This window comes from Rhinolophus hipposideros (genome assembly GCF_964194185.1).
Source record: "Rhinolophus hipposideros genome assembly, chromosome: 25".
NCBI lineage: Eukaryota > Metazoa > Chordata > Mammalia > Chiroptera > Rhinolophidae > Rhinolophus > Rhinolophus hipposideros.
In genome coordinates this window covers 4,470,555-4,484,061 of record NC_138071.1, presented here as the reverse complement: position 1 = coordinate 4,484,061, position 13,507 = coordinate 4,470,555, and the positions used below count along the sequence as shown (strand labels likewise).

Genomic DNA, 13,507 nt, shown 5'->3' with positions numbered 1-13,507 from the left:
TGGGCTCTCAACCACAAGGTTGCCAGTTCAACTCCTCGAGTCTCGCAATCGATGGTGGGCTCCGCCCCCTGCAACTAAGATTGAACATGGAAATGGCACCTTCAGCTGAGCTGCTTTCCCAGATGGCTCAGTTGGTTGGATGGCTCAGTTGGTTGGAGCACTGGCTCTCGACCACAAGGTTGCTAGTTCAATTCCTCGACTCCCGCAAGGGATGGTGGGCAGCGCCCCCTGCAACTAAAATTGAACACAGCATCTTGAGCTGAGCTGCGGCTGAGCTCCCAGATGGCTCAGCTGGTTGGAATGCGTCCTCTCAACCATAAGGTTGCCGGTTCGACTCCAGCAAGGGATGGTGGGCTGCGCCCCCCTGCAACTAGAAAACAGCAACTGGACCTGGAGCTGAGCTGCACCCTCCACAACTGAGATTGAAAGGACAACAACTTGACTTGGAAAAAAGTACACACTGTTCCCCAATAAAGTCCTGTTCTCCTTCCCCAATAAAACCTTTAAAAAAAAAAAAGTTACATTAGAGAGTGGGAAAAAAATTCCTTATCCACTGGGTTTGTGGAGATTGTCTCTGCATTTTTTCTAACTTTAAAGTTTTGCTCTTTGCATTTAGGTCTTTAATCCCCCTGGGATTGATTTTTGTGTATGATGTGGGACAGAGATATATTTTTTTATTACATTGTCCTACGGATAAACATTCTAATAATACTATTTCTTTAAATGCACTTTTCCCCACTGGATCAAAAAAAAATAGTATCTTATATATTCAGCACTATTCCCCCCCCCCCCCCCCCGTTCTTCCGCCTCTCCCCTGAACTCCGGTTGAAGCTGCTGTTTCTCAGTCTAGTTGTGTAGGACACAGCTCCCTGGCCCAGGCTGGTGTTATGAGCCTTGCGCTCCCCCCAGCTCAGCAGTCAGTTGCCACTCATTGGTTGGCCACTCATGGCAGCTCAGGGCAGCTCACAGCAGCCCAAGTCCTGGGAGAGTGGTTGTTCACAATCTTAGCTGTAGAGGGCGCAGCTGACTAGCCCACGTGGGAATTGAACCGGTGACCTTGGTGTTGTGAACACTGTGCTCCAACCACCTGAGCCACCGGCCCGGCCCAGCATTATTTTTTTAAACATGAGTTACTTCGTGATTTCAGGGATATGAAGAACACCTGTCATACATTTTAATAAATTCCAAAAATCCTTCTGAAAATTGTCTAAAGAATTTAGCAGTCATCATTCATTCTTGTAGTAAGCACAAGAATGTAACTTGTTAAAAGAACTTCTGAATATTCAATAATAGGAGACAGCAAGAGATAACTATCCTGTTATAACAGAGACACTGGCTAACACTAAGAAAATATTAATGTAAGTAATGTGACATTAAATTAATATTCCATTTCTTCTCACAAACAACTTAATTCGTTTAAAGACTTCCAATGGTTATCCATAGTAAGTAATGGATAATTCATTTTTTGTACACAAAAATTCTAGTGGGGTTATTTAGGCATTGTGGCAGTTCACCATGAGCCATTGTCTTCTTGAAGTCAAGTTAAGCAATTTGGGGTTGAATAGAGGATTCTAATTACTTGAGTTCTAATTAAGGTATGATCATATCTGCCATTTTTTGTTTGTTTACAATTGTTTGAACCAACTCATGATTTTTGAGGCTCAACAAATTGTACTAGTTTAGCCTTCATAAAAACAAAGTCAATGGGTACTTTTTTGATGTTTTATCTATGGCTAAACATATTTAACTTCTTTATTTTTATTTTATTTTTTAATTAATTCTTTTCATTTTTATTGGGTAATATTGGGGAACAGTGTGTTTTTCTGTGACCCATCAGTTCCAAGTGAAGTCACTGTTTTTTCAATCCTAGCTGTAGAGGGCACAGCTCTCTGGCCTATGTGGGAATCGAACTGGCGACCTTGGTGTTATGAGCACTGCGCTCTCACCACTGAGCAAACCGGCTGCCCTGCTTCACTTTAAATTATCATTAAACATCTACACAAATTGTGTTTGAGGAGGGCTGTTAACTATTTAATACAAATTTTCAAATGACAAAGAACGTATCTTTATTTAACCTACCAAAATCACTGACTTCAAAAGTTTTCTTTTATGACCCAGCAATTTCATAACTAGGCATTTGCGTAAGATCAATGGAAGCGTATGTCCACACAAAGACGGCACAGGGTGTTCACAGCAGCCTTGTTCCTAACAGTCCCAAACGTCCATCAGGAGGAAACGGCTAAACAAACGGGGGTACTGGTACAGGCCACACCATGAACAAATGTGAAAACCCGTTGAGTGGAAAGCAGCCAGATACACACTCAAAACCCCGTGTGACTCCCTCTATATGACACTCAAAACCAGGGCATCTAATCTATGGGTAACAGTCAAGAGTGTGGTTGAGAAGAGGGTGCAGGGATTGATTAGAAAGAGGCAGGAGGGAATTTTCTGAGAGGATAGAAAACGTTCTTTAACTTATTTTGAGTGAACGAATGGTTGCACGGGTGTATATAATCGTGAAAATCCATCAAACGGATGGTTTAAGACTTGTGCTCTACCTGGCAGGTAAATTAGATCGTAACTAAAAAAAATGCAAAACAATCTCATACATATGATAGCATATCTTATGATTTGTCTTTATGTATCAATGTTAATTTAAAAACATAGTAACCATGATAATTAAGGAATGATATATTAGTTTATTTTCTAATTAAGTCATAAACTTAAATCTTTATTGCTGAAAATCCACAAAAACATATTTATCCAACCTATTGCTTTTCTAATGAAAAATACAGTAAAAAATTCCCCCCTTTCTCCTGCCTCCCCCCCACTCTGGTTCAAGCCGTTGTTTCTCTGTCTAGTTGTGTAGGACACAGCTCCCTGGCCCAGGCTGGTATTATGAGCCTTGCGCTCCCCCCGGCCAGTCGGTCGCCTGCTGCTGGCCACTCACACTGGCCACCAGCGGCTCATGGCAGCACATGCAGACCTTGGGCTGCTCACGGCAGCCCAGCTCCAGGAGGAGCCTTGTCCACACTCTTAGCTTAGAGGAAGCAGCTCACAGGCCCATGTGGGAATCGAACCAGTGACCTCGGCATTAGGAGCAGGCGCTCCAACCGCCTGAGCCACGGGGCTGTCCCTAAAGGTAAAATTTTAAAGAAACAAAAATTAAGGACCTCAGACTTTCATTCTGAATTACAGATATATTTTGGCATGAATCTATACTATGTAGGACATTTGCCTCAGTCTCCTTTAAAAATATTGGGACATTCTTGCTTAAATTAAGTGCTCTGATCAGATGTTTTCACTCTACTCACCGTGTCCTTTATCTGTGTACAATTTGTAAGAAGGAAATCTCAGCGCTCAGACTGAATAAACTCAAGCTGACCATTCCAAAGTCATCCCACAGCAATGAAATGTCTACATTTTGAATTCTACAGTTTCTTCATAGGTTTCACCTGATTCTCAAGGAATATAATACCAAAAAAGGGTCACTGTCTTAGCGATGGGTAGTAAAGTTAAAAAGAGCTATTATGCATTTTTCCACTTCAACTGTAAGTATTATTTGACATAATTTCCCATTACTCTAAAAACTGCCTATGCCTTTTTGAGAATTACAAGTAAAATAAGAGAAAACCTCTATTAAAACTCTATCATATTTAAATAGTTTATGATCAAGTGATCACTACTGCATGTCTGTGTTACAGACAAGTTTCCTTAAGAATTTTTTCCTTTATAATTATCATTTTGAGTGGTAATTAAAAACAGGGCCAACATCACTTAACCTAAAACTAGGTCATCTAGTAAATTCAACATCAGTTTTTCTTTAAATATTTTTATCATTTATTGAAAATAATAAGAATTCCACAAATTGGATTCCACAAATCCAAAGTAGACATAACTGAAAAAGTTATATAAGCTCTTATTTATCTTACATTTTCTATTTATTTCTCTGATCTGAATCATTCCTCTCAACTCACAAACACTCCTAAATTTTTTCCATCTTAAAAAAAAGTATCCCTAAAATGAAATAGCAGTAAAAAATGAAGTTATAATACCTAGTCTGTCTGTTTTGCTTCACTACCAATTTTTTTCAATAATAAGTTACACTTTCTGTCTCCGTTTCTTATCCTTTCATCAACATTTATTGAGCACCACAGTGCAGTGAGACTCATCCCTTGCAGCACATTCACGCCATCCAGGAAGCTTTTTTTAAAAAATTAAACTAAGAAGTAGAGAGGCTTTAGGCCTCTCCCACGGGTGAAACCTGTGCACCATGTTTGTTTATAAACTCTCCAGTTGACTCTAAGGCACAGCTAGAGCTGAAAACCACTGATCTAATATACACCAGGCACGACTGGAATTTCAAAGATGAATAAAACACAGGACCTGGCCCTGAAGAACACAGGAAATAAGAACATCAGGTAAACCTATTACGGTTGGTAAATGTTATAGCAAAGGTATGTACAAACTGCTGAGGGAGCAGAGACAGGCCAGGATATAAAAGATGAGGAGGAAGTCTTAGCGTCTGGTTATTGAAGGACGAGTGGTTTACAATGCAGGCAAGAGGGAAAGGCCACTTCCAGAAGAGGGAAAACATACACACTTTCTAGACCCTGGTAATGTGGCTTTTCTTTCTGCTCCCTGCTCCAAACTCTAGAAAACCTGCTCTCTTAATGACCACCCATGATTTCTAGTGCACCACTTAGATAGTTGGCCTCATCTATATCAGTTTTCCAATCTGTAAAATGGGGGGTTATAACAAGGTTACTCTGACAGCTGAGAGATTATAGTATAGTAGATACTGGATATACAGTAGTAGATATAATTTCTCATCCCATTCTCTTAAATTCAAAGGCTTTTCTCAGTCCTATATTGTCTTAATCTCTTAATCTCTACAGCACTGCCCCTTCTGGAAATTCTCTTCAAGTCCCATAACATGAGAAGCTACTCTGTGCTAGGTACTCACTTCTACTTCAGGGGTCACTCCTTATCCTCTTCTCCTATTCTTTAAATGAAAGTATATCCAAAAGTATGTGCTCTCTGCCCTCTCCTCTTTGCACATCTAAACTTTCTCCTAAAAAGCTTATCCCTTCTTGTGGCTTTTCACCTGCAAAGAGAGGATTTCCAAATCTGCATCAAATCTCTGGGCCTGAGCTCTTTCCCAGCTCCATTCCTACATTTCCGTATGTGCCAGGCTGTTCACATAGACATTTTGCTAGGATCTCAAACTCAACATGACCCGAATCCCATTCACCATTACTTCTGCCAACAGTGCATCCTTTCCTGTGTTCTCTAGATGTTGGTGGTGGTACCACTTCCCAGTTATCCAGATTTTCACATTCAGTTACCTCTGGTTCTTCCCTTACCCCTACATTTACTCACCAAGTCCTGTCGATTCCAACTCTGAAATTGTTTCTTCCTCTGTCTTGTGAAACTACTTTAATTTGAGTTCTAGCACTTAACCCAGGTTCCCCACTGCTCACACTGGCTTCAATCTGTCCAGACCTGTGGTCTTCAATCAGGAGCGAATCTGTCCACAGGAGATATTTTTGATCAGCAGGACGCGGGGGTACTATTGGCATCATGTGGACCAAGGATGCTATTAATCATCCTACAACACATAGGACAGCCCCTACAACAAGGAGTTATCCTTCCCCAAATGGCAACAATGCTGAGGCTGAGAACTCCTGTTTACCAGGGGTTAATTTCTGCATTTCTTACTAGCAAAGTACCCCCTTCTTCTTCCCACTTTCCTGATTTTCCTTCCTGTGGTGTGCTCTCTGATATGGCCTTATACACCAACTGAAGTCTATTCTCCTAGGCAGAAGTAATTTTTCTGTCTTCTGAACTTCCATGCACTTACTACTTTTTGATCCTGTACAGTATGTATAAATGTTATATGTCTGATTCATCTGTGACTCTATGCACATGTCTACCAAAGAGGTGATCAAATCACAAACTTTCAGTGAGTCTACAACGTAAACTATGGTGTTATTACTTCTATTCACAAATACAATTCTCTTTTCCTTTCCTGACCTTTCTGAAATCAGGTTGTTAGATGTAACTTGCTTTCGTTAACTGAAATCTAAGCAGAAGTGTGGTGACTCTAAGTGTGTGTGTGTGTGTGTGTGTGTGTGTGTGTGTGTGTGTGTGTATGGGGGGCGGGGGAGCTTTAAAACCAGCGTGCTATTCACTGCATTTCCTTCCCACTGCTATGGGGCTGTGGAAAAAGGGCTGAGTTCAGACTGAAGTCCTCCAACAGCCTGAAACTACATGACTTCGGCTGCTGACCCACACTAGACATATATAGAATGAGTGAAGAGATGTCGTACAAAGCCCCCCCCACCAACCCCCCTCATGCTAAGATTTTAGGTTGTTTTTTAATGCATTATATCCTTGCTTACCCTGATTCATAATCAACGTAAGATGCATAATTTTAGGTAACACTAAAAAAAGGAAAAATGCTACAATGAAATATCATAAGCCATTGATTGTATAATGCAGTCTGATGTCAGAGATCTTAAAATATGGAAAATTATGAGCACTGAAATCAATGAAATATGGTATATTTGGTAAATAAATGAATGTGGAGACAGTTTTCAAAAATTATTTCCATTCATTGTCAACAGAAACTAGATAGAACTAAAATATCCAAGAAGTTCTCAACCATTAGATTCACAATGGAACATATAAATAAATGCAGTAAGTGAAAGAATGTAGAAACTGTACATCCAATCTTAAAATAAAATTTGTGAAATTCTCCTTTTTTGACAACTGTAGGTTGTAGGTGTTCCTATGGAGCCCCTATTTTCTTTGATATGCATGAATCTCTTACAATAAATTACTGCTTCAGGCAATTAGACTTTTGGGTCAGAGCACAAAACTGTAAGTCAATTTTCCCATCATGCTTTTCACTTAAAAATCACTTTGTACTCTGCTTTAAGTGTTCTTATATCCTGTGTTATTACACTAAAATGCAATGCTTTATGTATATAACTGTCCTTATTTTACGCAGAGATGGCTCCCACATGCACTGAAAACACTACAAATTTGCTTTAATGTGCAAAGTCTGCAAATCCCCACTAATGTTATAGCAGCTATCAAGTTTCTGCTTGCTGTAGGAATTTTTACACTTTATTGGTGCAATGATGGAATTCATTCACCTACAGAATATAACTAGGAATGAATATTTTCCACATTTATAGCTCACTGGTTGAGTTTACTTTTTGTTAATAAGCACACTACTGAGTTTACATTAATTACGATGGAAAATAACGACAGCCTACATTGTTTTTACATACAATCAAAATTTCTGAAGCCAAATTATGGTTGTGTAGTGAGGGAAAAGTGTATAAACTGCTGTAAAGAATATTTAGCACGTGTAAATGATTTGAACCATATCCAGTATCATCACCCGTAACTCAGAGCACCAGGAATTCCATTTGACTGTCTGAATCTTTAAAATCTATAGCACTATTTAGAAATTAAAAATTTAGGCACAACAAATTTATCCCCCAAAATTTGGTTCTATATGCTACTTCTACTTTTCACAAACTCTAATGTTTTCTCTTTAATTTTCTGAATTCATGATTCTTCGTTCATTCATTCACTGAACCATTCTACCCATCATGTGCAGCATGACAGATGCTATAGACGTTATTTCTGCACTTAGGAACCCCAACAGAATAGGGGGAAATGACAAGTAACTATTATTGAAAACTGTATTTAATACCAATACTATGTTATAGCATTCAGAAGATATTAAACTAGCCATGCGATCTGAGCTAACCCTTGAGATGAGTACGACTTTCATCTTTCAAAAAAGGGGACAGACCAGGAGCAGAATCAACAAAATGGTTAAGTCATGAGCAGAGTAAAATAACTACCACTTACTACATGCCAGGCACCATTTATATTTATAGCAACTTAATGGAGAAGATACTTCCTGTTATATCCCCACATATCAGAGGAAACTAAGGCTGAGAGATTAAATAATTTACCCGAGGTGCTAGACATGGACTAGCAAGCAAGTCTCTGAATTCACAGCATGATTAAATAAATAACAGTATATACTGGAAATGCTGGAACTATTTAGTTACAATGGAATACAAGGCCATGAACACCATTTTCAGGAGTTGGGCTTCATTGTAAAGGCAATGATCCAGCAACTAGAAGTTTGGGAACAGAAAAACAACATATTAAAACATGGCTTAGATACAGGAAATTAGAGGGATGAGTCTAGAAAGTCTATAATAAAAGCCTAGCGGTGGCAAAAATAACAGAAGGGAAAGACTAGATATGAGAAAATCTTCTAACCCTACTTTTCCTTGAAGCCTTGTCTTTATGTCTTCCTTAATAAAACTGTTTGTACAGTAAAATTTTACTACTAAACAACAGTAGTTAATAATATAAATAAATGTAATAGTTGTGTTAACTGAGGTAAGAAAACTAATTATTAATATAAACGAATTAACTTTTCGAGCAAGAAATAAATTATTTGCATAAGATACATTTTGATGATGGAAGTGACAAGGTTTAGAATCTGCAAGGTACAGAGCACAGGAAAAAACATTAGAATAAAGCTGAAGTTAAAAATCTGGATGACTGGAACAATGGGAACAGAGACATAAAGAGAAATAGGAGCTGGAGGAGAGAGATTTCTGCCCCCCTTTGTGTAGAGGGAAGGAGAGGGGAATTTGTGAATTTAGTTTTAATCAAGTTCCATTTGAAGACACCTCATTGTGACAGGACCAGCAGAAAAAATGTGTGACCAGTGCTCAGGAAAGAAGTTAGGGCTGAACTATGTATTTGAGACACACCAACAAAGATAACAGCCGAAGCTATGGGATGGATTACTTTAATCACTGGGGGAAGGTGGGAGGGTTCACAGAAAAAAAAAAAGATCCCTTCTAACCAACAATTGTCTTCCTTCTGGAGCTTAGAGTGACTTCCTAGATTTTTCTCCCGTAGAGATGGGTTCGGGAGTGGTTCTTCTCCAGCCTTATGCCTCACTATCATATAATTTCAAATTCACAAAAATGCTTTACTGTAAGATACAGCTAACCCAGGAATGGAAAACGTGATTGTTTTTTGGCCCAGTTTCTCTGTAAAAGTCTGTGAGACACATTACAGCATAAGAGTAAGTTAAAGAACATCATTGTTCTTCTTCGGATAACTTAATTCTTATTAACCCAGTGGCTAAAGGTAAAAAGATTATTAAATTCATAGTGATATCCTCAAAAAACAATTGCATATGACTTAAAAAAGCAAAGACATAATTGTACATTAATTTCTAAAATGCTTCCTACCCTAGGGCATATGTGAAACTATACCAGTAGTATATTTTTAAACGTATTGAACAATAATAAACTTTGTTCTAAAACCAAAACACAAATTTAGAACACAACACTATTTGATGTTTAGTATTTACAATTTTTTAATTAAAAACAGAAAGAACCATGGTTTGTCCTTTTTCGAAATAAGCTGTCAACAAATTAAAAACAGATTAACCCAGAAGAGGTCGTATTGGTCATTTAAGGGAGTGAAATGTCACAAGAGCAACAACTCTGGATTCAGACAAACTCAGGTTTAAATATCACCTTTGCAACTTCCTACTTAGGTATCCTTGGGTAAATCTGAAACCTTATTTTACTCATCTGTGAAATGGTAATAAAACCTACTTCAAATTAACAAATTTATAAAAATGAATGTATTGTCCCACTGAGCCAGATACATGCAAAGTATGGTACTACATAAATATTAATAGCTTCACTTCCTTACATCTGCAATCAATAATGGAAATACCAAGAGCTTAAAAGTCTTAAAAGCGTATTTTTGAAAATTACAAACAATGTGGCAGAAAGAGCAACACAATTTAAATATTAGTTTAAAAATATCACCTTTAAATCCTCTCTTATTCCATACCAAACATCTTCCTCCCAAAACATTACAAGAATATTTCTAAAGTGACAATATTAAAATTTAACTCAAAAGTTTAGTCAGTATTTTTCTTAGATTAGTAAATACAGCAATGAAATCTATATGCAAAATATCTATAGAATAGTGTTACAAAACTCGAAACAAAAACAAAAACGACTTCCTTCCAATTAGAATTTTCATTCATTTCCTCCTAGAACATTGCGCTGGGCATGCTTAGAGAATTAGACACCGCCGCCCCGTGCGGAGCTTGGCGCACAGGGAGTGTGGGGTGACAGGGACCGTTGTCACCTCATCGCTATGCCAGGCCTTCCCAACACCTGGCTGGTCTGTGTTAGCTCCCTCACTGAGGACTCTCTCATCGAGATTTCTAGCGACTTGAGCCACAACCACCACTTAAGAACGGTGGAAGAGAAACATGACAATCTCTTTAACAAACTTTTCAGCACTACTTAATTTTAAATGTGTGTGTGTGTACAAGAGCATACGTTTTCAGTTACCAACTTACAGTGATTTACCAATGATGCACCTGTGAAAACTGCACAGCAACTTTGTGTACACAGGGAGCTCTCTGCCCGCCGCGTCTCTGGGTTATGGGGCATCTTGTTGCGGTCCTCACTTTGTGGTTTTACGATAACTTTCACCAAAACGCACAGAGAAAGGAAGATTTCCACCACTAACGATGAGGCTGACCCCAGCACCGACAGAAGGAGACGGAGCACTACATTTCCGTGCTAGAACACAGGACGCAACAACACTTGGAAGGGAGAGTTCGAACCGAAAAGTATCCTCGGGCTTGGATCAGGGCTTCCTAAAACACCGTTACGTGCGTGTTTCCTCCGTGGCTGTACTGCTTTGGAACTTAAAACAACGAACAATGTTAAATTAAGAGTGGACACTTCAAAAACTGCAACAAGCATCTTACTGATGTCAGCTGCTTCTGAGATTGAGAAACGTCAAGGTCCCCTCCAGGAAACACCGAGAGTCAGTCGGGTGCCCAGCCGCCCTCCCTGGGAACGCGGCTCGCCGGAGCCCGAGGACACGGCAGCAGGAGAGAGCTCGTGCACGACCCCGTGTCCTGCGGCGAACGCCGAGAACTTAATGGTTCGTGTGCCCCAGGGCAGGCGCACCCGAGACGCAGCCGAAGGAGCCGCACGGTCCCCGCTCCGACCGAACGCCCAGCGGGAGCCCCGGCGCCGCAGCCCAGCCCCGGGGCGCCGCCGGCCGGGCAGGAAGCCCCGGGGCGCGTCTCTCGGGCGCCAGCGCCGGCCTCCCGGGCGCAGGAAGCTGCAAGGCCCGCGGCTAACGACGACACAAGGGAGAAGAACGAGCGGCAGAGCGGCGGGGAGGGGGAAGGGGAAACCGCGCGGGGACCCAGGCCGGAAGCGCCCCGCTGCGGGGCGGGGCGGGGCGGGGCGGGGGGACGGGAGCCCCGCGGTCCGCCCGAGGCCACCGCTGCTCCGCGCCTGCACCCGCGACTCGCTCCGGCCGGCGGCAGGCCGCGCAGCGCCCTCGGGAGGCCGGCAGGCCGGGCCGCGGACCCCGGCCAGTCCCCGCCGCCCAGGCCCGCCCGAGGGCCCCCGCCGCCGGCCGCCCGCTTTCAGAGCGCACACCCTACAAGGCGCGGCGAGCAGGCCCGGCGACACCGGCCCCGCGCGGGCCTCGGTGACTGACAGCGGCAGGCGCTCGGGCGCAGCGAGGACACGGCGCCAGGCCGCCGAGGGCACAGGCCATGCCCTTCGCCGGCGGCCGGCCTCGGGCTACCCTCCGGGCCCCGCTGGCTCCCGGGCCGACCGGCTCGCCGCCCCCGCGGCCCTTACCTTCTCCTCGTCAGACAACTGCTCCTCCAAATCCGCCATTTTCCTTCTGGCAACAGACCGCGGCGGCGGCGGCAGCCACCTGACTTCCCCCTTTCTGCGCGGGCCTCCGCGCCGCGCGCCCCAGCCAGGGAGGGGCCGGGGCCCAGACCACCGCGCACGCGCCCAGGGAGCCCCGCCTCCTCGGCCGGCCCTCGGGCCGGAGTGCGGGGCGCGTGCGCAGACCTCGAGGGGCTGCGGCGGGAGGAGTCGCCCCGCGCCGCCTGCCGCGGGCGCGTCAGCCTGCGGGCCGTGGGGTTCCTTCCCACCGGGACCAGATGGACCCAGTCTGCAACAAGTACATCCTGCGCCCTTGACTGTGTTCCCGTTAAGGCCTCAGCTCCGCCAGCTAAAATGCGAAAACTGTACGAATAGAAGCTTTTTAAACATTGTTTTTTAAAAAAATTACTAGAAAAACACTTAGCTTCCCATAGAATATGCAGACAACCCAGTCCATAATTGAAAGATTGCTCTTGATATATTCATTTATTCATTAAAGAAGTATTTATTGGCCGTTTACGGTGTGCCGGGTACTGTATTAGTCTCTATGCATATCCACTTGCACAATGTTAAGCAAAAACCAGAGAAACCTGTTTTCAAACCTACACTGAACAGTTAGGGAAGGCACTGTACTATTGCAGGGGAATACAAAGTTATGTTTTACACATGGATCCTACTTTTGGGAATAGGGTTGCCAGATAAAATACAGAAAACCCAGTAAAATTTGAATTTCAGATAAACAATATATATTTTAAGTATAAATATGTCCCATGAACCATTTGAGATATATTAAACAAATGTTTTCAAATTTTGTTGGGCATCAGTATTTTTATTTGCTAAATCTGGCAGCCCTACTTCTGAAGCTTCAAGTTTAGCAAGAAAGTGATGATGTAGTCAAAGCATAACTGGCTAGGAATCTTGTTAAGATGCACTTGCTAAGGCAGCGGGTGGAAGGTGGGCTGGAGAATCTGCATTCCTAACAAGCTCCCAGGTAATGCCAACGCTGTTGGCCTGGACACCACCCTGAGTAGCAAGACCTTGGAGTTTAGGCAGGAGTGAAGACTAGCAATTATGTTCTATACCTAAAACAAATGCAATGTTCTCTGTCGATAAAAAGACTTTATTAAAAAGACTTTATTCAGTAGAAAGTTGACAACTTTTGCACAGTGATATAGCTTCATTAGAAATATGTCTAGAAAGATGAATCTGACAGCTACATACAAAATGACACACGAGAGTACCTTAGAGAGTTCACATGCAAAACGCTATTAATAAGTAATTTACTAAGGGTTCATAATGTGCAAATCATTGTTTCTTGTGGATGGAAAGTGAACAGAAACCGTGCTGTTGAAAAGCTCATAGTCCATTTAGGGAGAGAACTAATGGGGAAGCTTGCTGAAACATGCAGGAAAAAGCAGGTGTTCTATTGAGGATAAATGGTGCGGAGAAGACATGCTAGAGAATAAACCACACAGTTTGGTCAAGGACCTCACTGGATGTAAATCAACAGCATTTTTATTCTTTTACAATTTACAAATCATTGCTTCATTGATTTCTCACTGCAAGTAAGGTATGAAGCAAGGTATTTAATCAGCATTATTATACCCATTTTACAGGAGACAAAACTAAGTTTCAATATTCATCCGATTTTGCATGGCTCCAAAGTGCCTGAGTTAGGATTGGAACCCAGGCATCTTATTCTACATCCCATGTTC

At 42.1% G+C, this 13,507-nt stretch overlaps 1 protein-coding gene across 1 annotated transcript in view; it reads right to left on the bottom strand.

The window, feature by feature from the left end:
• The window catches only part of CAPZA2 (capping actin protein of muscle Z-line subunit alpha 2), a 47,766-nt gene extending 35,713 nt beyond the window's left edge, over positions 1-12,053 (bottom strand). The window contains exon 1 of the mRNA XM_081038662.1: positions 11,757-12,053. Within this exon, the coding sequence (XP_080894788.1) occupies positions 11,757-11,795 (39 nt within the window). The 5' untranslated portion in view covers positions 11,796-12,053. The remainder of the gene's footprint in view (positions 1-11,756) is intronic.
• Between the last annotated feature and the right edge of the window lie 1,454 nt (positions 12,054-13,507).